At 44.3% G+C, this 22,127-nt stretch overlaps 4 protein-coding genes and 1 pseudogene across 8 annotated transcripts in view; 3 read left to right on the top strand and 2 right to left on the bottom strand.

Moving 5' to 3' along the window:
• Positions 1–22: 22 nt before the first annotated feature.
• On the bottom strand, positions 23–5,158 carry LOC147259325 (patatin-like phospholipase domain-containing protein 2). Of its 2 annotated transcripts, XM_086209645.1 has the most exons (9): positions 4,867–5,157; positions 3,862–4,094; positions 3,413–3,478; positions 2,582–2,791; positions 2,032–2,092; positions 1,649–1,849; positions 1,305–1,446; positions 527–634; positions 23–432 (listed from the first exon to the last, which is right to left on the bottom strand). In XM_086209645.1, the coding sequence occupies exons 1-9, from the start codon at positions 5,051–5,053 to the stop codon at positions 87–89; spliced, it is 1,554 nt and encodes a 517-aa protein (XP_086065771.1). In that variant the 5' UTR covers positions 5,054–5,157; the 3' UTR covers positions 23–86. The 2 variants fall into 2 exon arrangements, with proteins under 2 accessions (XP_086065771.1, XP_086065772.1); XM_086209646.1 differs by lacking the exon at positions 3,413–3,478 and having other exon boundaries at positions 4,867–5,158.
• Positions 4,855–8,933, top strand: LOC147259324 (uncharacterized). Its single transcript, XM_086209653.1, has 7 exons — positions 4,855–5,473; positions 5,907–6,031; positions 6,126–6,192; positions 6,483–6,639; positions 6,776–6,918; positions 7,114–7,224; positions 8,367–8,933. The coding sequence occupies exons 1-7, from the start codon at positions 5,321–5,323 to the stop codon at positions 8,535–8,537; spliced, it is 927 nt and encodes a 308-aa protein (XP_086065779.1). The 5' UTR covers positions 4,855–5,320; the 3' UTR covers positions 8,538–8,933.
• LOC147259323 (uncharacterized) lies at positions 8,645–11,816 on the top strand (annotated as a pseudogene). The gene is made up of 4 exons (XR_015116873.1): positions 8,645–8,720; positions 9,305–9,526; positions 9,774–9,914; positions 10,852–11,816. The product of XR_015116873.1 is annotated as an uncharacterized LOC147259323 (transcript).
• On the bottom strand, positions 11,192–20,168 carry LOC147259322 (nucleobindin-2-like). Of its 3 annotated transcripts, none has more exons than XM_086209650.1 (13): positions 19,765–20,168; positions 16,658–16,801; positions 16,404–16,511; positions 16,179–16,311; positions 15,235–15,338; positions 14,339–14,524; positions 14,078–14,168; positions 13,787–13,845; positions 13,592–13,684; positions 13,412–13,501; positions 13,013–13,183; positions 12,635–12,689; positions 11,192–12,313 (listed from the first exon to the last, which is right to left on the bottom strand). In XM_086209650.1, the coding sequence occupies exons 2-13, from the start codon at positions 16,799–16,801 to the stop codon at positions 12,210–12,212; spliced, it is 1,338 nt and encodes a 445-aa protein (XP_086065776.1). In that variant the 5' UTR covers positions 19,765–20,168; the 3' UTR covers positions 11,192–12,209. The 3 variants fall into 3 exon arrangements, with proteins under 3 accessions (XP_086065776.1, XP_086065775.1, XP_086065777.1); XM_086209649.1 differs by lacking the exon at positions 19,765–20,168 and adding an exon at positions 17,563–17,701; XM_086209651.1 differs by lacking the exon at positions 19,765–20,168 and adding an exon at positions 17,563–17,701 and having other exon boundaries at positions 13,029–13,183.
• Positions 19,567–22,127, top strand: part of pik3c2a (phosphatidylinositol-4-phosphate 3-kinase, catalytic subunit type 2 alpha) — a 46,824-nt gene continuing 44,263 nt past the window's right edge. The window contains exon 1 of the mRNA XM_086209644.1: positions 19,567–19,708. The gene's annotated coding sequence lies outside the window, so the exon portion shown is untranslated. The remainder of the gene's footprint in view (positions 19,709–22,127) is intronic.

Raw genomic sequence — 22,127 nt, 5'->3', positions numbered from 1 at the left:
TGACTCCATCAAACACAAAGGGCATGTTTGCGTTCATTTATTCAGCTTCCTCACTTCCTTCTCCTCCCCAGCTTTATGAAACACATTTACTTGAATGCAGGAAAGCAGGTGAAGTCTCCCGATCTCTTGATGTTTGCGTCTTGCTCGGACGTCACGGTTCGGATCCACCCGACAGCTCGACCCAGACCCGAACCCCAACTGCTAGCTGCGCTCCAGGGTGACCCTCCAGAGGCTCCCCCACAGTCAGGGCTGAAGGTGGGTGTCGGTGGAGGAGTGAGGGGCGCGTAGCGGGACTCATCGTGTGACCTGCAGGTGATGGTGAGGCTGGAGGTGGGAGGGGCTTGTGGGGTCAGCGAGAGACTGTTTTCATCTCTGTTATTCCACAGGTCCAGACCAGATGGCAGGCTCGAGCGTCTGTGCAGGACTGGCTCACTGTGGAAACGACAACAGGAACAGCTGAGACTGACAAAGTGCGATTTAATGAACAGTTCTGGACGTTAACCAGGCACGACATCACGCCACGCACCCTCCACAGTCCCCCGCGCTGTCCCTCCAGGCTTTCTTGTAAATGCCCCCCGCCACACCGTAGAACCAGCTCATATCCCTCGGAACGTCGGGGATCAAGTCCACCAGCCTGGAATAGATCATCTTACATCATAAATCTGGAGTCAAAACACAAATCATCACAAGCTGCCACCCCACGGGGGGGAAAGACAAACCTCCAGTTCTGTCGCAAATACTGCTGACACTCTGGTGGGAGGAGCTCTGCTTACAGAAAGCCCAACAGTAAAAAACGAGGGATTTACTTACTTTCAAGTTATCCCAAGAAAATGAATTGTAATAAAAATAAAAAAAAGAGAGAAATAGATTTCATTTTGTTTTGACTCTTCAGTCTGTGATTATGAAGTGAATACAACATGTGGTGGAATGTCACTGAACTGAAATGATATCAAGTGTTAAGAGCGGGAGAAAAAAAACAAAACATGGATCCACTTCAACATTTACTGAATGATAAATTGATTTTTATTAGACTTGAATCAATACAGAGAAAAATCCAACCGATTCCTTTTGATCTCAGCAAATCTCTGCTGCGGTTTAGTTGCTTCGCATCTTTTTCATTTTTCACTTTCACACGCGTCCATGCAGGGCGTTTGTGCCTCCTTACCACACTTCTATACATGATAAACAATATAAAGTCTCGAATGTACGATTAAAATTGACTGGACAGGAGTTTGGTGTCAAAATAAATGGACAACAACGCAATAAATTCTAGCTGTGAATCCCAACACTGAGATGAATCTTACCTCTGGGCTAAAGAGCACGCCGACCCCACCGACCGAGCCGAGGGGATCCGCAGGTACGACGTGACGTTGTGGGGCAGCAGCTCAGTGACCTGAGACAGCAGGCCGCCAGCAGCGCGGGCCTCTTTACACGCCTCGCACAACGCTAACACAAAAACACACAGGGAAATGCTGACATTAGAAGTCTGGCTTGTACTGTGTTGCGCATCTTGTGTTCAGCACACTGTCGTTCCTGTCAAAGTAACGACATCGCGTTGACGGTCTTCAACAGTTGTGATATTTATTAGGAGTCTTATCTTCCGGCCCGACCACAACAGAACCGCCTCAGCTGCTCCCCGACTGTTTACCTTTTTTAATGTTGACAGGCAGTTTGTCAATGAGCTGCCGGTCCAGCCACCAGTGCTCGTCCTCAAGTATTTCCGGTCCACATCGCACTGCACCCCCAGTGGACACCCCGGCTTTGGCCGTCTGCTTCGCCAGCTCACAACAAACGGGTTTGGGTGCGTCTGTCCCCACACTGCTGAGGTGACGCTCGGGACTGATCAGATCTGCGCAAGCAATTTTAAAATTGAGATGATTTCTGCTAAAAAGGAGCGATGCACTACCTTTAATATCTACTGGCTCATTCCCAAGAATCTTTTCTTATCTATCAGCAAACACACACACACACACACACACACACACACACACACTGTCTGCAAAAACAGCCATCGTGACCAGTTGTCCTTACTGTTCTCTTGCAGGAAGCGGAGAGCGTCCATGTATCCATTTTGGCTGATTTCAGCCATCACCTGTAAAATCCCAACAGAAATGACTGTCACTTATTGTTGCAGTAACCAAAATATGACCAGTAGAGGGCAGGATAGAGACAAAGAGAGCAGTTAACCTGGAGGTCTGCAAAGGTCGCCAACCTATCAATGATTGTCATTGATTATCACTAAAGCACCCCCTCCCCTGGTCCATTTTTTTTTTCCCAAATCAATGTCATTAACTCAAACGCTGAACATCTACATTTCAATGCTGTGCGAGGTGTTGGAGGAAGCCAAGTAAAATTAACAGAAAACAGGGACGACTCCAGATAAATACATTGAAATACAAAATCTAAAAAGGAGACCACACCATCAAAACTTCAAAAAAACCTGTAAAGTACACATGAATTGTGGTAGATGAGGAAAAAGATCCTTTGACCTCCCAGGGAGAAGGAGAACGTGTCACCTCCTCCGTCAAACGCTGCTAGAACAATCAGTGTTGCGTTAAGAGCCAGCAGCTCGGCGTCTCACCTCCGGCTCCGGGGGGAAGAAGGTGCTGGTCACTCTGTACGCGTTCTCTGTGTTCACCTGGATGCTGACGTTGTTGAAGCGCACCTCGTGGAGGCTGAGCGTGCTCGCTCGAGGGCAGACGTCGCTCTCGCCGGCGTAGGCAGAGAAGGTGATGGTGTTCCTCAGGTGACAGCGAGGGAGGTTGTCGCTGACGGCTCCGTCCACATAGTGCTGAGTGGACAAAAGATCGCACGTGGATCAACAGCTTTGAAGAAGGTCATCTGAAGTTTAGTGGATGTGATCCAAGTAAACAGAACTTGAAAACAAAGCAATTCAACACTTCCAAATAAATGAAATAATCTCTAACAACTCACTCATGGTTGCTAAACAGAAACATTGATGGAGAGTTGGCAACTGCGCAGCACACAAACATCAAATCACTCAGATTGGCTGCATGAACCTAGACCTTCTATCGCAGGATGGACAAAACCTCTGCACGTGGAAAGTGGGGCTGAATTGCTAAAGCTTGCATTCTTCCTGCTGGCCAGCAGGGGGAGACTCCAGTGCTTGCTGAGAAGTGGATGAGGAAATGAGTGCCTTCCAGGGTTTGAAATGTCCTCTTGTTATTGGAACAAATAGCTCAAACTGCGAGAGTTAAACGAGTAATTTAACTGCGGTTTCAGGACGCTAACAAATCACACGTCAGTGCTTTTCTTGGGGTCTTTTTTTTATGAACTCAGGAAACATGAGTTTGAATGAGTTTATACACTCAATCGCTAGTTGCAAGTACAGTGGCCTTGAGGGTCAAAACATGGCGACACATCAGATGCAAGGGGCTGCTGGTCGACTCACCACTCCGCGGTAGGTGGGCGGAATCACGCCGCAGTAGAAAGGAACAAAGCAGCTGCATACAAGGACCTGGAACGGCAGATTACTACTACATGTTTCTTACAAAAAAAAAAAAAAATGAACAAACATCCACAACATGTTGGGAAAAAAAATTGGGAACAAGTTTGGGTCTTGAGTGCAACACTGCTCACCACCTCTGGCAGGGAGACAGAAGCGCACATCCATTCTTGTTTAATTCAGTTTCTGCTTAATGTGATTTCTCAAGACATTCCGAACATTACAGGCCCAATAAGTGACTCATCCGCCTCAAGTCTGAGAGGTCAGCGTTTAACTTGCTTGGACGAGTCCCTTAAAAATAAGTGACGGCTTTATAAAATGTCTAAACTCGAGATGGCGTGAAGAGTTTCCTCTGAACAGGAAAGTCAGTTTAACCTCCCGGTCGTGGAGCGAACCTGCATCAGCTCCTCCCGGCTGTCAAACTCCGACACCAGCACGTTCTTCCCATCAGACACTCGAGTTAGGGAGACGCAGAGCCTCCCAGAGGCTCGGACGTGGGCGTCTTCTGGGAGGCTCCCCAGCATGGAGTCCTTGACGATCTGCAGCAGGTTGTAAGACGGATGCAAGGGTCCGAGTTTACGCTTTCGGGCCTCTTTAGCCATGAACATCAAATCAGCACAGCATTTCTCTGCACAGAGGAACACAGACACTCGCATCGTAGAAATCTGCAACAACAGGCAGGAATCTTGCTGGACGGCCATCGCACAAGTGTTGTACTTGTCACATGAACCAAAATCAGGTGTCAAAATAAGATGCAGTGGGCTGCAACTAAAGACTACTTTCAACATGAATTTATTTTCTATTATTTTTTGATGAAACACTGTCTAGAACAGGTCCCAAAAAATGTAAAAATGCTTGTCACAATTTCCCACGGCCCAAAGTGATGTGTTCAGCTTGGTGAAGTCGACTCTCCACTCCACATTCCAAAACTCTTCAATCTTTCCTTCTAAATGATCGAAAGAGCAACAAACCCTCATAAGGACAGTCTGGGACCAGCAGACATTTGACATCTCTGCTTGGAAACAGAGTAAAACAACTCATCGAAAAATACTTCTCTCTCCACTGACAAATTGATGAATTGCTGCGCCCCTGAAGATGTTCCAACATGAGGAGAGGATGAGAACAGAACAAGAGGGGGAAGTTGTGTGTAGAAGAAAAAATGACAGCGCCTCAGTCACGCAAGAGAGGAAACACCTGTTTGATGCACAATTTGTGTTTCGCCAGATTCATCAAAGTGCTGTTGTCCTAGGTGTGTTACACCTGTGCCGGATTAGGGACCAACGTGTGACAATTCCAACCGTTTCTCTATCCTTGTTCCAACCCCCTGCTCCATTTGACGATAAGTGACGACAAGTAAAAAAACGCCACATTTCTGAACGGAGTTTGGTCCGTCCACTCACCTAATGGGATTCCAACACAGAGGACGGCGGCCATCAGGGCCCCCGCAGAGGCCCCGTAGATTTTAGAGGCGTTTTGTATGAGACAAGGGAACCTTTCAAGAACACAACTGCTGGCACCGACATAGTAAATCCCCATAAAGCCGCAACCAGCGAAGGAGATGCTCCACTCTTCCCTCAAATCAAACATCTTCTACTGCAGCTCCAAACCGTTCGGCTGCACGCAAAATTACACCTGTGGGGATCATTGTTTGCTGCGGCTCCTCATCACCTGCGACTCGAAAAGTGAAGGGATAACCTGGAGTCTCTTTCCCGATTGGTCGGGGCAAAGTCACATGACCCTGAACGTGGCAGGAAAAACCGACCGGCTACTTTTTTTTCTTCTTTTAAATTGCCTGCAAGCCAGAAGGAGAGAGGAGCTCAGAGTTCGTTTTTGTTTGTTGGTGTGTTTTTGACAATGAGCATCCCGGTGGTGGACTTCAGCGTTTACAGCCTCAACGAGGGAGAAGTCGGTGACGATCAGCTGCAGAAGCTGAGCCGGGAGATGAAGGCAGCTCTCACCCAAGTGGGCTTTGTGTTCCTTCGGAACACTGGAATCACTCAGGAGGAGGTGAGACTGCCGGAGACTTGCAAAGAAGCAACAAGTCTGCTTCTGATGACGATTTAAAAAAAAACAAAAACAAAAATTGCAAACGTCATCATCATTTTGTTAAAGTCAGTGAGCTGGTTGGAGGACGAACTGTAAACATCAGATGGACCTCTAATTTGTATCCGTTCAGTATTTTTTTTGCTTCTTTTGTGGCAGGTTGTGGTGTTTTCCCATCAGGTCGTTTGCAAATGGGTTAATTTGTTTGATTTGAATGAGTTTGAACGACTCTAAGTTGAACAAATTATTATTTTTAATCGTCAACATTGAAATATAAAGGGGGTCTTCATTTCTTCTTTCTTCTTTCACATGAATGATGTAATCTGAGGTGCCCACTTGTTGTGTGGATGTTGCCTGTGTGTTTAAATGAATCTGAGCTCCTGGAGTCCTTCCGCAGGTGGATCGTGTCATGGAAATATCCAGGAAGTTTTTCCTGCAGCCGGACGACCTGAAACAACCGTTCAGCAGGAATTCTTTCCCCCAAAGCCCGCACCACGGCTGGGTGTCTCTGGAGACGGAGGGGTAGGAGTGACAGATTTCATTTGCATAGTTGACTGCAAATCTTTTGTGTGTTTTTGTTTAATTCGTCTAAGAGATCCTCTCCCAAATGTTGCAGTTTGAATCCACGCAGACCGGGAGACCTGAAGGAGGCGTTCAACATCTCTTCACTTCATCCCGACTTGGTAAAGAAACACAGTCATTTATTTCCCATGAACCCCGACGGAGTCAGGGGTCACACAAACTGATCCAACAGTGGTTGAAGTGTTTCAGGTGAAGAAACGAGGCGCCGCAGAGAAACGAGGGAATCATTTTGTGGCCTCGTGATTTAATTTGTGATTTATTAATGGCCACAATATATAACCTGTTCTCACAATTTGATTAATTAAAGCTGAGAATGGAGCAGCGCCGTTGTCCAGGCCCGGAATGTCAACCCAGAATCATCAGGCTTTGACGTCTGTCCTCTCCCGTGTAGAAATGGCCGTCGTCTGACGGTGTAGCAGGATTCCAGGAGATCCAGACCGCGTTCTTCCTCCGCTGTAAGGATCTGAGCCTGCGGGTGCTGAAGGTGATGGCCCACTGTCTGGACCTGGACCCAGAGGTGTTCCTGAGCGCTCACCGCTTCATTGGAAGTATGTAGCTGCAGATGTTCTGCAGTAAGAACATCTGGCCTGAGGCTGCAAGCTACAGAGTCCTATCTGCTTCATCTCTTACATTTTTAAAAGTATGAATGAATGAAAGACTTGATTCAGTACTCGTCTCCTGTAGATGAGGGCAACTGTACAACCCTGCGCTCCCTCTTCTACCCGCAAGTGAAGAGCGAGGAGGTGAAGGAGAACCAGCTGCGGTGCGGAGAACATTCAGACTACGGGAGCATCACCTTGTTGTTCCAGAACTCGGAGGGCCTGCAGGTAAGCTCGGGTCCTCACCCAGACCTACAGAATATCTCACTTTTTCTACCTGTAGCTCGGATCGAATGTTCCGTGTGAAATTTGTCACCTACTCTTTTATGATGGGCCACAGTTGAATCTTTTCCTTCTAGCAATCTTTGTTGTGTTTTGTTGTAACACAAGAGGCATTTGTGTATTTGTCCTGTGGACCTGCAGGTGCGTAGCCGCTCAGGTGACTTCATCTCTGCTCCCTGCATCCCGGGAACGATTCTCGTCAACATCGCTGACCTGATGCAGCGCTGGACCAGCGACCAGTTCGTCTCTGTGGTGAGTCGGGAGCGAGCTGACGGATGTGTCCTGCATCTATGGATTTTTTTTCTTTTTTTGGTGTCATGAGGGTGTGAGAAAAATAAACAGGAATGCTAACATGAAGTGAAGCAGTCAGAGAAGCCTTCTCACTCAGAGGAAGTGGTCAAGTCAGTTTGGATCCTGCATCCAGTTTTCCCGGAGACACGAATGCGCGACGTTTGCATCAAAGATTCTAGAAATATTTGTTCCCTCACTGATTTCAGGATATTTTCTCTCCTGACGAAGTCCTCCAGCCATTATTGTTTACCATAAGGACTTTTACGGTGAATATTTGGGGTACTGGAATGTCTAAAAGATCCCTGGAGAACCGTTAAGTTTACTCAGAGCCGCCTTCAGGCATAGGTGATACAGGTGGTCTCTGAGGGCGCCACATTGTCTAGGGGAATAAATAAAAAACAAAAATTCACCAATGGCTGCCCTATCCTATTTTTTTTCCAGAGGCAACAAAAGAACAAATAGAGAAAAAAGAGAGAAAGCAAGCGAGGAGGAGAGAAAGAAAGACATATGCTGTGTCCAAATTGCCAAATAGGCCGCAGAGTAGGTCGTAGGCTGTCCGAAACCACAACTGGCGAGAGTGGCGACCTACTTCGCAACCTAAATTCCAGCCTAAACACGCCCACATTGTAGGTCGGTTCAGGTGCATCCTAGGGAGCAACCTATGGCCCACAATGCACCGCAGACTTCTTCTTCCTCCCCTAAAAACTTGTGGACGCGCAAGCCAAGTTTGCGCCACCAACAGTCTCCCATTCTTATGCAACACGAACATTTATAGTCATTGTTGATGACTAAAGGTGCGTTAATGTGCTTAATAATAGAGAATGAATGAAGAGTGCGCTCAGAGTGGAGTGCAGTACGACAGCCAGGCCAGCAGGTGGGGCTTTTGTTGGTGCCGTCTACCTATTTGCGGTATCTGTGCTCTGCCAGCATAGGTCGTGCTTCACCACCAATCTTCTAGGGTGTCTGAATGGTGCCGCCATGTTTAGGTTGTAGAAGTAGGCTGTAGTGGTAGGTCGTAGCAGTAGGACGTAGGTTGCCACTTGGCAATTCGGACGCGGCCCAAGAGTTGAGGTCTCTCCTTCTCTTTCTCCTCCGTCCCTCAGCTCCACCGAGTCCTGCTGCCCCCTGCTGGTGACTCCAGCACACGTCAGTCTCTGGCTTTCTTCGTCCAGCCCGACAGTGCAGCTCTGATCACCTGCTGTGACGGATCCAGCAAATACCCTCCAGTTACCTCCGAGGAGTTCCTCATCGAGCGCTTAAGCTACGTCTACTGACCGGAGCGAAGGCTCAGACTTCCTCCCAGAGCGGGTGTCTTGGGTGAGGTGCTGACCTGGAGGGACGTGCGCCTCCTTCGTGTGAGTGAGAGACACAGCAGATGAGGATGGGAGCGAACGATGAAGAAGTGGGTTGGGTGCTGAAGGATCACGGGTGGGATTCTGTTGTGTGTCAGAAACTCGGTGCGCAAGAAAAAGAATGAATTTATTTCATCTGGACCACGTAGATTTGCCCCTTATTTCCATAAAGACTGATTTCTCCACTGCTGTTTCAAGATGTTCCCTTCTCCATTCCATCTTACAGTAGATGACATGAGGATTTATTTAAAAAAATAATGGTGTTGTGATGAATTTATTCAACTGTCCACATTTCTGCACCCTGAAATAAAAACATAATTGCCCTTTTACATGCACTGTTGGCTCTGTTTCTGTTAAATCACGACTCTGGCTGGATGGTTTATGAAGGAGAGTCTGAGGAGGAGAAGTTTGGTGTCAGTTCAGTGGAAAATGAAGGGGATTTATTAAGTTTACCAGCAGAGAGATTGGGACAAGGAGCTCAGCTACCAGCAGGACTGTCAGCCAACAAAACCAGTTGATGGCCTGGGACTGGACCTCTGTAAATAAACTGGGAACATCATAGGGAAGTCTTGATTTATACCTCCTGCTTACTACCTTGGACTAAAAACAAAACAAAACAGGAATGACCAAATACGGAGAGTTCTGTCATTGAAATCAATGACGTCAGCGATTACGTGATGTTCTTGTAGCCGAGTGTAACGAGTGCATCCGTGATGGGAATGATGGCTCTGCACCTAGGTCCTCTCCTGTGAAGAAATGGCCGTCGTCTGACGGTGTAGCAGGATTCCAGGAGCTCCAGACCGCGTTCTTCCTCCGCTGTAAGGAGCTGAGCCTCCGGGTGCTGAGGGTGATGGCCCACTGTCTGGACTTGGACCCAGAGGTGTTCCTGAGCGCTCACCGCTTCATTGGAAGTATGTAGCTGCAGATGTTCTGCAGTACAAACATCTGGCCTGAGACTGCAAGCTACAGAGTCCTAAAGAATGTGAACGAGTCCAGTCCAGCTGGTCTGTGGCGTCCCTGTGCTTGATTTTTGGAGCCTGTTTACAGCTGCAGCTGAAAATGTAAAAAATAGAAATGAGAACAGGGACATCCAGCCGCCTCTGTGCACCCTCCTCTTTCAGTTACCAGAATACTTTAACTTTAACCTGCCTCCTGCAGCTGATGAGAACGGGACAACCCTGCGCTCCCTCTTCTACCTGCCATTGAAGAGAGGAGGTGAAGGAGAACCAGCTGCGGTGCCGAGAACATTCAGACTATGGGAGCATCACCTTGTTGTTCCAGAGCTCCGAAGGTCTGCAGGTAAGCTCAGGATAGAAAGACAAACACTTCCACTTCCCAACTGTGTCATCCAGCTCAGCATCACATTCACGCATCCATGAGCCCTGCACGACTTTTTGGTTCGAACAGTTTAGTTCCTCAGTATTTCATGGTAACGCGTGTTGATCGTCACAGTCTCACCTGCCGCTTCTATAAATGTGTTGGTGCATTAAAGGAACACGCCAACTATTTGGGAAATTTGTTTCCTGTCAATCATTTTTTAGTTCAAAACAAGCAGAAGGAGACCCCACTCTCCTCTGGTGGATTACAAAGCTCCTGACCCCCACGGGAGGGCGTACTTCTAGTTAGCCTAGCGGTGGGGCGTAGGTGAGTGCTGGCTGTGACATCATCAAGTGCACATTAATACAAAATAAGGAACTTGGAGGTGCAGAAGTTGTACTTCTTTTGTAAGAAAGGACAAAGAGTTGTTTTTGTGCTGTAGGAAATACTTAGAAATACAATTTAAAATTAGGCAGTTCTTACATTCCAACCAATAATGCACACCGAATTCATTATATATGGAAATGTGAACAGGAATAAATACTGCACACTATATTGAATACTTTCTAAAAACTAAAAACAGCCTCAGAAACGAAAGAGATCAGTATTTGTTTGTCACATACTTATATTATATTCTTATTTTTGAACAACTCCTTGTAAAGTCAGTTTTTTTTCTGGTACCAATGATTTCTGGGTAAAAGAGTCTTCATCTTTATCCTGATGTCAACCTCCCTGGGGGAAAAAGTGACGTCTAAAGATTACATTAGAATTTCATCACTTTCATGTAAAGACGCCTTAACCAAATCGTAACGCTGCTTTTTATGAACTTACGATGACATAGAGTTACAATGGTGGAATGAAACTTGGCAAATTAACTGTTAATTTGAGCAGTCGATGGAAATAATTCCCCGTCCCTCAGCTCCACCGAGTGCTGCTGCCCCCTGCCGGTGACTCCGGCACACGTCAGTCTGTGGCTTTCTTCGTCCAGCCTGATGACGACGCTGTGATCGCCTGCTGTGACGGATCCAACAAATACCCTCCAGTTCTGTAAGGAGCCTACCTGCTGGAGCGCTTCGGCCTCACCTACTGAACCTGTGCGTGGCCCCGAACCGCCAGGCGCCTCCAACCTCCACACATTGGGCAGGAGGCTATGTTTTTGGTTTCAAACAGAAAGTTGTTTTTTTTAAATGTGGTTTTGAGAGGGACAGTGACCAAATGTGGGAGATTAAAAGCAAACAAACTGGAGAAACACGTGCAAGCTCATTCACTTTACTGGCCACATTCAGTCCTTGAACAACATGAGTGGAATCAACTACACAGGGAGTTGGGCAGCAAACAGATTCAACGTTTCTTTTGGAAAAGAGCATTAAAAATAAATAAAACATAGTGGATTATTACACCCTCCCCCCAAAAGATGAACCATCTGTGTATGTTAATCTGTGTTATCACAGTCTAAGACATTTCTAAGTCTGTATCTAAGCTCGTAACCCTGGTTTGATGTCATAAGAGGCCAACCTCACGTACAGTGGTGTGGAGAATAAATAATCGGAACACATTCCAACATAAAAAGAAACAAAGTCACTGGCACTGACATGCTAACCGCTGAAGAACCGTACGTACAATCATCACTCTGAACGTCAAAATTAAATCGAACTATCATTAAAATAAGTTAAAATACTTAAAATAGTGTAAATTTCTCTGCAAACTAAATTGGTTGAGTCATTGTATGGTCCACGGGAAACAACAGCAACAAGTATACAAAGAACGGAGGAAAATAATGGTTTATGTCATTCTGAGGAATTCACACCTCGTTTTTGGAACTCTAGACGGATGATGTTCAAACCTGAGTCACATACTTGTGTCCCATTTTAAAATAGAACCTTCAGAACTAAAGCCAAAAATGAACACGGTCAAATCTGAGTTTAATGATTTGCCTTCGCCAGGGGTATTCATGAAAACATTTACGTTACGTCGTTTTTTTCTTCCCTCAAAATGATTGGCTCTTACTTGGAAAAATAATTCATTGAAGTTTTCCCTCCGAGGGACGGCATCAGTGACAACGACCTACAGTGTACTTATCAGGCCCAAAGCCACCCCCCCCCCCAACCCCCTTGATTCACCAAGAAATACTTCCACAAAGAACTGAGTCCTTGTAATAAATTATTCTAAAAAAAAAAAAAAAAAAATTCAGCACAAAACAGGAGATTGGAATCATTTAAGTCAAACACACTCGCACGCTGACTAGCTCACATACAGCACACGGTGCAGTGAGGCCTGCTAAGAGTGTCTGGGCACTGGGACGTCCTGCTGGTAGCCGGTGGGGAGCGGTGGGCTGTTGACGGCCACGACTGGCGCTGGATCCCCTTCAGCTGCTCCAGGATCTGCAACAACATCCATCACAAGCTGGTGAGACGTGGCTGCACTACAGTCCCTGTCCACCTTGCAATTTTATCATAGTTTAAAGAGTTCCACGAATTACGGAGGACATTAAACCAGGGATAAGGAGCATAAAGTCAATAGGAAACAAAGTGAGTGAATGTAAGGGGGCGTTCTTTTAGTAAATAATGGAGTCGCCCCCTGCTGACCAGCAAAAAGAATGCATGTTCAAAAGAACTTGTGCGTTAGTTTCAACCGACCCAGAAACTTCATGCTCCTCTTTCATAGTCGGACTGTTCCGCCAGTGACCACAGTGTCACACTTACCTTTGACTTCATTTTTTGAGCTCTGGGCTTTTAACCTTTCCATTTCTTCGACTGCCTAAACAGACAAAAAAGGGAAGGAGATGTTACAGCAACCTGCTCACTTTGAGGTTTACCACACAACGAGGCGTGAGCTCACATGTACAAGAGCTTCATGAGGCCTTGGCTTTAAAGTTGGCTGACATCACTTTTACGCCGTCTGCACTCTGAGACAACCGCCTTCATCATGATTTTGGCTGCTTTCAACTTCCAACAGCATTTCAAAGTTAGCAGCAGCTTGGAGGCGCAGTATAAAAGCACGAGTACTGCACTGCACTGCACTACTGAGGGAGTACATAACTTTTGCCTTTACTGCATGCAGTAAATAACAAGTTCATTAACCTGCTGGAGGCCCAACCTCTGCGCGTTCAGCTCTTCCTGTTTCCTCTCCAGCTCCTCCCTCTGTCTCTGCAGCTCCACCGTCTTCTTGCTGATGACGTTCTCCTCATTGGCCAGTTGCTGTTCGTACTCTTTTAGCTCCTCCTCGGTGAACGTGGGGTTTTGGTCTATAGTCTGTGGGCCGAGGTGTTACCAACTGGATGAAGTTCTCCCTTATTTTTTTGGGGTGCATTTTTACAAATTTCAGAGAAACTTTTATCAGGTCAACTTCCCCAGCCAGCTAGAGTTGTGAGAGTGAGTAGCGCTCCAAATTCATCTTTGCTCAATTTCACATTGATGATATGAGCTGACAGGACTGTGAGACAAAGCGCTAATTCAACCATTCATAATCAGGCTCTTTACCTCCCACTCCTCTTTTTCCGTGAACTCCTCCTTCTTGGTGGCTGCCAGGAACTCGTTCAGTGACACGAGTCGGTCTTTGTTGGTGTCCACCTGAACATCAACACATGAAGCTTCTTTACTGAACCTTCAGGATTTTCTGTGTGCCCCCGTATCTCTGCTGCTGTTACTGTCGCGGCGTACCTCGCTCATAACGTGCTCTCTCATTCGCACTCTCTCCTCCTCCATCTCAACCATGTCATCTTCTTCATTTTGGGGGTTGTAGACCTTCTCCAGCTTCAAGACACACACACACACACACACACACACACACACACGTTACATTTAACTACATCATACACAAAGTGGCCATGTCATAGAGAAGGTAGCGACTCATACCTCTTTAGTGAAGAGAGCCTCGAGCTCATTCTCATCAAAGAAACCGTCACCGTTGCTGTCTGCGACACAGAAGGACAGGAGTAAGCACCTGTACCCAGACTCATCAGAGGCCTGCGTAGATGTCAAGGTTATTGGCACCACCGATGAATCAGACGTCATCATCAAAACGATTCAAAAAGTCAAGACTGTAGATTTCCAGTTGAGCTGTGGAGTGAGATTTTACTACAGAACACCTCCCGCCACGACAATAATTCCCGGCTCCTCAGATGAGAATATCTTCTCTGAGGTTACCGTGCATTTTGAAGAAAGTCTTGGGATCAAAGTCTTCCGGGTCCAAACCGTCAGCCTCCTGCCACACCTCCTTCAGCTGGTCTTCACTCCCCTGCACACACACACACACACACGATTCAGTATTTCTCTCTCTTCCTCCGTCAGCTACACCTGGTACAGCTACAATTCATCTTTTTGAACATGCTGATCATCAAAACCCCACTCTGTTCCAGCTCAGGCCGGCAGCTGCATCTGTAACCTCAGTGACGGCAGCGGACTCACCGGATGGTTCACTTTGGCGTGCTCGGCGTGTTTCTTCTTCATCTCCTCGTAGTGCCGCTCCTCCACCTTACGCTCATCTTCATTCATTGTCTTCAGACGCTCCCTCCTCTCGTGCTCTTTCATCATCTCGTACTGCTTGAACTCATCGTGCCGGACCTTGTCGAAGTTCTCCAGGTCAGTCGTGGCCTACAAATAAGCAGAGGATTAAACAAAAAAGGAGACCGATTATATTTTTGCAACATTCCTGCATCGATTACAGACAGAATCAGACCAGTCTGGATTTGTTTGCAAGTGTTTAACTCACGCAGGTCAACTTCTACTAACTGTGTGATACTGAATTGCATGAAGAGTCTAACAGGTATTGATCAGGTACTGATGAAGTCAGTACCTCTGCTCTGACCTCCACAGCCAATCAGCAGCATTTATCGAAAACAAGACCACCAATGAAATGAAATGGCTGAAAACTAAGCTTTGCTGTTCACCGTTGCGTGGGACAACAATTATTCTTAAATCCTATTTGAAGAGTGAATTTTAGTGACTTACCTGGATAATCTGCGTTTTCACATTCGATCGCCCTAAAATGCAGAAAAGCACTGGAGTCTGGTTTGAATCTTTAGTGACTCGACTTGCTCCCTGACGATCGCGGCAAACTCTCAGGTTTGCAGGGTATTTGAACAGTCAATGTTTCTTCAAACAAACATGTGGAGCCGCTTCCTAAGTGTGTCAACTCTAAAATGGACTCTTCTTTTAAGATATCCTCTCCAGAATAACGAATAAATTGCAAACAGTTGCAGCTGAGAATAATTTTGAGAATGTTTCATTATAAAACGAAAGACCACAATACAGAACTACTGATTTGAGGAGCGCTCTGACGTTCGTTTTATGAAAGCCGATACCGATTTGATGAGGCGGTCCAGGTCCTCCACCTCAAACGTGTGCGGGTTGATGTGGTTGAGGTGCTCAAACTGTCTCAGCAGGGCCTGGTGGTCCACTGTCCAGCCTGCCAGGAAAAATCAAACATATAGCAAAGTTTTACAGCAGTTAGCTCAAGTGGTGTATGAATGGCTATCTTGAGTGAATGCGGTCTTCACTTTACTGGCTTCTCTCTCCCGTTCGCATCCCAACACGGTCAGAATCAAGCACAACCTCTTTGTTCACCTCAGGCTGAATTCATTTTATCAATGATATCCAAGTCGCAAAGAATACATGTTTTTTTCTTTGTTGTGCAGTTAAATAATTCAGGAAAAGTTTTACTCACAAAAAGATAGGAGTCAAAAGTAGAATTTTAAAAGTAGGTATCACAGACATTTGCATGTATATCTGCTTTGGACAGTACAAAACAAGATATATTTATGTCCATGTATGACTGTAAATACAGCTTATTTCTGTTAATTCACATAAAAATGTTCCAACTTTGAATATTTCCTGAATGCTGCAACCCTACGTGTGCTGCTACAACTGTTAGCAATGTTGGTGTGTGCTGTTGAGACACTACCACTGACTGTTTCTACACACCCAGTGAAACCTGCGCGGTCTTAAACGATGTCTAAGTGTTGCAGCTCTATAACAGCACCATGTGACCCCCTCCTTTGTGTCTGGTCCTCTCTACACTGACTTTACTGTGCCATGTTTTTTACCCTTTTCACTTAAATTTTCATTCAGAGAGAACTGACCGTCATCATGCCTCTGTTTTTCAGAGTAACATCCTGTATTCAGTGATTACTTGTGAATGTTACAACATTTTTTGTGCATCTTCTAAAAAAAACCAACAACAAACTAACAAAACCAAAAGCTCAGAAGTCTGTCACTGACACATCAGCAAGACATGGTGGTTGGTTACCGTTCCCGCCCTGGATGTCGTGTTTGGCTTTAATGAGCATCCGCAGCCTGTTCATCTCCTCACGCTTCAGCTCATCCAGCTTGGACCGAAAACTGTTGTGGACAAAGTCCAACTCTTTGGAAAGCTTGCCTTGCTGCAATCACACCACCATGTTCAATACAGCGCGTTCATGTCAACACAGTAGCCTGGCTAAGAGGTGAACAGTGAGTGAGTGTGCGGCTGTACCTTGATGTCATTCATGTTGGCATTTTTTAACTTTTCTTTAAAGTGAGGGTCTTTCTCCAGGTACTCAATGACTTCCCTGAGGTAGCGATCATAGTGCAGCCCAGTATCCTGAAGCATAAATCATAACATGCATTAATATGTTGTTAGCAGAAAACACGTTAATGTTAATTTTCGCTTGTATTTTACAGTCAGTCCTTTACCCCTTAACGAGTATCTAACATTTAGCTAGATTAGGTAGACATTGTTTGACTCACAGCACTTTGTGGTGCCTGTAGTTCCTCCTCATGTGGTCTTTCTGAAGTCTTGTCCACACTGATAGGCACCGACTGGATGCACAGCCATAAACTCAGCAGAACCAGAGCACAATGGGACAACGTGGTACCCCTCACTGCCAGCATCTGGTTGGTAATCAAAGAGAAAGAGCCGAACCGTCATGACAGTGACGTCCAAGGCTCACACACATGTGCACCGATCCAGTTCCATGACTCTAACACACCTTTTACAGATCATTTTCATGACCATATGTTGCTTGAAAAGTCTGTTTACACAAGAAAAATAAGTCCACGTGAGACTTTTCTCAGTCCATCCTAAGCGACCCACATTACACACCTGGAGATAAGATGTAATTTTCCACGAGTTTAAAAAGAAAAGTCATGTTAATTGCTTCTTCTTTTTTTTTTTTAATTCTATGATTTTTTTTTTGTTTTGTTTTGCCAGGTTTTCCATGATATCCTAAAAGTTTCAACATGCTGTTGCAGTTTTGTATTGAATCTGGAGGGGGGGAAATGCAAGCAAATATAGGCAGGTGCTTCATCTTTATCAAAAACAAACACTATTTCTCAATCCACGAAAAATGATTAACAAGCTCCAGTGTGGAGAGATGGGATTATGCAAATAACCTGCCCGGATCTAAAGTAAGTCAGCTACCATTATAGGCGTGTGCATCACCTTTGATGGGTACTGAGATGCACTGTAAAAGACTTCAACCTGTAACTCTCAATTCATGACACATGCTAACATCCCCAGTGTGGAGAGGCTGTGCTAATTCATTATCCAACAGACGTAGAAATCCAAGCAAACACGCCTCGTCGCGACACACGACCTGGCAAAACAAACCACGTTTCTTGTGAGCAACACTCACCGACTGACTGACACTTACTTTGACCTTTTTCTTTTCACTCTTGGACGCGCCGGGACCGTTATCCGTCTATCCCCGAGCACCTGAGCCTCCCCGGAGCTTGTTTACAGCTGTCACCCGCCGCCGATACGAGCAGCCTGTCGCTGAACACAACCTACAGCGCCGGTCTGCGTTCACCATGGCAACGCCCCACCCATAAGGCGCTTTATTGGGTAGAAAAAGTGGGGTTTCGCCGGGGAACAATCGCGTTGACAGTTGATTGGTTATTATACCTGTCAATCAAACTGATAGCCCCTAGCTTAAGGTGCGTTGAGCCAAACTGTACGTGGCGCTCAGTCAACCACCGACAAGGGCGGAGATAGTGCTTGATGCAAAAAAGCTATAATTTAGTAATAGTTTTAAACATACTAAGATATATTTATTTTCAAAAACTTCAAATAAGGTTATTTGAATAGGACAAAATTAAATATTTTGATTTTAATTTTTTTTTTTTTAAATTTAAAGACTGAAAGGTGCACATGGTGTACTTAAATGAAGTGTTTCATTATCTGAATGTCTTACGAGTCAAATTAACAATATCTTAAGTAGAAGTTGAAAAACCTAACTGAAATATTTCTCTGGTTGAAGTCAAAGTCTCAATTCCAAATTCTACCTCAGTAAACACGCATGATATTGAGTTAGTGGTGTTGGTTTGTTAGTGACTTCAGTCAAAATTACTCATTTGAAAGAGAGAAGTAGAGCCTCGAATTCGACTTTATTTATTTGACAGAATAGAGAGGTGCACCTGATATGCTTTAATTAATTGTTTTGTGATTTGTCTGGCTTTTATTTAATCCCGAAAGGCATCTTCTAGTAAAATGTATAATTATCACTTTTATACATTGATATAAAGGTGGCATTGGGAAAAAAAAAAATGTTAAACACTCCTTCACAGGAAAATCTTACATTTAAATTTGCAGCAGAATATTGAAAACTCTTTATTCGCTGTGTTATATTGTCACACTTACTACAACAAATGATCAGTAAGACTGATCCTTTGTGAAAAGTCACAGTATTTTTTTTGTATTTGTAGTATGTTGTTATGAACTACCGCATACAAAATGCGTATGATTTATATTAAAACCCAATTTTAATTGTTTGTGAACATGTGATACCATGATGCTGTTCTATGTGGAACACAGAAGACTCTTACTATGAGTTTAATTTTGATATTTTGGACACTCATGTGTCAGTTTTACTGTTGACAATATTTTGAAACAAGGTTTACATCCAAAATGATCTAAAGTGTGTGTATTTAGACGTACAGATAAAGTTTGATGTAGTATGAACTCCGGTCTAATACTCTTAATTTTATTAAATGAAGTGAATTTCTAACATCAGCTAATTCAATAAGGTTTTTCAACAAATATATTTGTTTTTGACTTGAACTTTATTAGCAGCTTTTAAATACATATGCCGGTCTGGACACAAATGAAACCCTCAGTTCAGATGATTTAATACATAAACTGAGTATAAATGTTATAGATAAATTATTGCATAAAGAAGGAGGAAAGATTTTCTCTAACAACTGCCCTGCACTAAAATATTAGCCAGGGAAGCTAAATGTATTAATGTACTGTCAACATTATGTGCTTGATTATCAAAATTTGAAGTTCCAATTATCCAAAATCAGAAGCACAATCTGCTCTATCAGGCAAATATGTACACGAAAAAAGAATCTGACTGTTCTTCCTCAATGCTCTCCGAGTCCTTCCTTGCATACCAAAGTTAAACCAAAATAATCTGCATTTATTTTTAATTTGAAAATCTAACGATTACATAAATGACAAGGGAACAGCACTACAGACAGCAAAACCTAGAATGGAACTGTTGTTGTAAACATTAATCATTCAAACGAGGAATATACAGAAGAGGAATTATTGACAGTAGATGTGCGCTTGAAACCCCCAGAATAGCATAACCTTGACACTAACAACTTTAGTCCACAAGGTGACGCTGCTCCCCCGTTTAATCAGCGCCAAAGTTCAGGCACTATCCAACCGTGTCCAACCAAAACCCCGCATCCAACCAACTCAACAGGAACTGACGTGCCTTCTGTGCAAGTGGATGGAAAAAAAAAAAATGCAGCTGCAGGAAAAAATGGCTCCAAACACCGCACCGCTAAAAGGTAAGAAATAAACATCTTTACTCTAAATGTCTGCGTGTAAAAGTTGTTGCTCCTACTTGTCTGAAATCGGCGGTTGTGCCTCTGTGGTGGCCGGAGGTTTCCCGTATGACAAAACCTGCCTTTCTTCCTTGTTGTAGACAGTTGGCAGCACCAAAGCAGCTCACTGAGTGCTTTCGAATGATTAAATCAGAGTCTCTCAAAGTACGGAGCGGTCATAGAAGCTATCACTTGTTAGCTAAATTCAGTCCTGGTTTATACCCTGAAGGGAAACTGTAACGTCTCAGCTCGCGCGGCGTTGTTTTTTTTTGTTGTTGTTGTTTTTTTTTGTTAGCGGCTAACTTAGCATCCCAACAACAACAACAACAAAAAAGTAAAACTTCCAACTGCTTACAAAAAAAAAAAAAAGTATCGTGAACTGACTTTTCATGGGGCTCGCCGGTTTGGTTGGTTATATTCCCCCCCTCATTTGCTCAGAAACACTGCTATTATGCGCTAGCGGTCGGCTAGCTGCTATTTTAAAACGTGTACAATGTGGGTAGAAGTCACGAATGAAGATGGGCTGCGCATCAGTTGGTGTCAGGTGAGCGTCAGCCCGCAGGTTAGCTTGGAAAGTGAGATGCAACCGAGGAGTTTGTGAGGTAAACCCGTCTCATATAGAAGCAGTTAATATAATCCTGACTGCCGCTTACTGGCGGTATTGTCAACATAGTATTTACTACTTTATTTTACAAGCGTGTTAAAATAATGGTAGGCAGTGCGAACCATTAACGTTTGAGAAACTCTTATCAGGAAATATCCATGTACTTGGCTCATGAGAAAACACCGGAGCAGTCTAGACAAGACCTAAATACTACATTGTGCTACTCTGAACAAACAAGCAGAAGTCATGTACTGCTTAAATGTAGAAATGCATGACAATATCGGTATATTAGAGTATATCTACTCATCTGTGTCAGTCCGATGTAGCAAAATACAGTTAGCATATAAACTTATAAAGATGACATTAGTAAATATTGCCTGTTGGGCAAAATCAGCTGTCAAATATGTCAGCAAAAAAAAAAAAAAAAAAAAAGTATTATGCATTTTTATGGATAAAATCTCTCTCAGCCAAATCAGTTTTAAAACATCTGGAAGGAATCCACTGTTGTGCATCACCAATTACATCAGCTGGTGATAATCAACCAATGTGTAGTGCAGGAGTCACAGCTATTTTTTGGGGGGGGGGGGGGGGGGGGTGTTGCAATATTTGGATTTTAATAGTAATTACAGAATTCGTTATTGTTCCTTTTTATTGACTTCCTCACATGTGAGCTTGGTAGACCAACACAGAGGTTTTATTATTTGTCTCACAGATCTATAAAGATGGCCCCGGTTACTTATTTTCTATTTTTAAGATGTTGTTCTGTACTTTGATCAACTGGAGTGTTAACATTTGCACTTTTGCTGCAACTATTTGAAAAAAATAAACCAACCACCCCCCCCCCCCCAAAAAAAAAACAACCTACCCAATAGGACATCCGTCCATCAAGCACATTATCAGGGAAATCTCCAGACTCCCACAGTCCCATTTGTGATTGTGACCTCTGCATTCTTCAAGCTTTTCACCCAAGAAAGCGTTTTCACTGCAGGCCTGCGGCTCGGGTAGCAGTTGTCTCCTGAATACTTAATCAGCATGTCAAGCTCAAATGTTGTTTTTTTACGTCTCCAAGGGCCTGGGATCTGCCAGCCTTTGCTATAATGCAGTCAACCAGAGTTTGTAGTATTTTCCTTGGCTGCAGTTGAATTTTCTGCAAAACTGGAGTTTCCTACCTTGTGTACGTCCCATTGCCGTATATGGTTCCAATTATAGGAACCATGCAGCTATCTGGATTCAGGATTGTTTGTGTCTTGCCATGGTTTCTCTTTTCTTTGCTTTGCTGAAATACTGTTGACTCTCGTTTGTTAAAATCGCGCATGTTGACCCCTTGGCTAGGGTTTTCAGAGTTGAATAATTCATTGGTTTATTTATTGGTATTATTTAAATCACTATATGACCAAGTGCAATATCCAATTCGCAGGAATTGTACTTACTTTTGACAATGCACGTGAAAAGGATAGCATTCACGTTAGCATATGTGATTGTTTTGCATACCGTTAAACTCTGGAGTGCTGCAGGGTTGGAGTATTTTTGTAGTTCAACCTGGAAGTTGGCATTGATTCAGATGTGTGTTTTTAAATTGAATTTTGGATAAATGCTGAAAACAAGCTAACTAAAGTTCATGAGACTTACCTTCTTTATACATTTACAACTTCCTGAATGATTTTATACCATAGAACTAAATGTTGCAATCTCTTGAGCTTGTGTGAACTACAGACCTTGTTTCAGACCACCTCCTCACTTTTAGGGGACTAGACATTACCTCTTAGTTTTAGGAGCTCA

Source organism: Aulostomus chinensis, chromosome 7 (assembly GCF_037954235.1).
Source record: "Aulostomus chinensis isolate RoL2024-O1b breed Wild chromosome 7, RoL_Achi_v1.0, whole genome shotgun sequence".
Taxonomy (NCBI): domain Eukaryota; kingdom Metazoa; phylum Chordata; class Actinopteri; order Syngnathiformes; family Aulostomidae; genus Aulostomus; species Aulostomus chinensis.
The sequence above is the reverse complement of the archived record's forward strand: the minus strand, read 5'-3'. Positions and strand labels throughout refer to the sequence as shown.

What these genes read in the sequence shown, in the direction of transcription:
- LOC147259325 (XM_086209645.1), bottom strand. Translation starts at nt 5,053, where the DNA reads ATGTTTGATTTGAGGGAAGAGTGGAGCATCTCCTTCGCTGGTTGCGGC. An exon ending in CCGCTTCCTGCAAGAGAACA is followed by an intron (nt 1,850 to 2,031) that starts GTAAGGACAACT and finishes TTGCTTGCGCAG; the next exon opens with ATCTGATCAGTCCCGAGCGT. An exon ending in GCGTGCTCTTTAGCCCAGAG is followed by an intron (nt 635 to 1,304) that starts GTAAGATTCATC and finishes GATCTATTCCAG; the next exon opens with GCTGGTGGACTTGATCCCCG.
- LOC147259324 (XM_086209653.1), top strand. Translation starts at nt 5,321, where the DNA reads ATGAGCATCCCGGTGGTGGACTTCAGCGTTTACAGCCTCAACGAGGGA. An exon ending in CTGGAATCACTCAGGAGGAG is followed by an intron (nt 5,474 to 5,906) that starts GTGAGACTGCCG and finishes GTCCTTCCGCAG; the next exon opens with GTGGATCGTGTCATGGAAAT. An exon ending in CGCTCACCGCTTCATTGGAA is followed by an intron (nt 6,640 to 6,775) that starts GTATGTAGCTGC and finishes CGTCTCCTGTAG; the next exon opens with ATGAGGGCAACTGTACAACC.
- LOC147259322 (XM_086209650.1), bottom strand. Translation starts at nt 16,801, where the DNA reads ATGCTGGCAGTGAGGGGTACCACGTTGTCCCATTGTGCTCTGGTTCTG. An exon ending in ACGCCAAAGTGAACCATCCG is followed by an intron (nt 14,169 to 14,338) that starts GTGAGTCCGCTG and finishes GTGTGTGTGCAG; the next exon opens with GGGAGTGAAGACCAGCTGAA. An exon ending in AGAGGTTGGGCCTCCAGCAG is followed by an intron (nt 12,690 to 13,012) that starts GTTAATGAACTT and finishes TTGTCTGTTTAG; the next exon opens with GCAGTCGAAGAAATGGAAAG.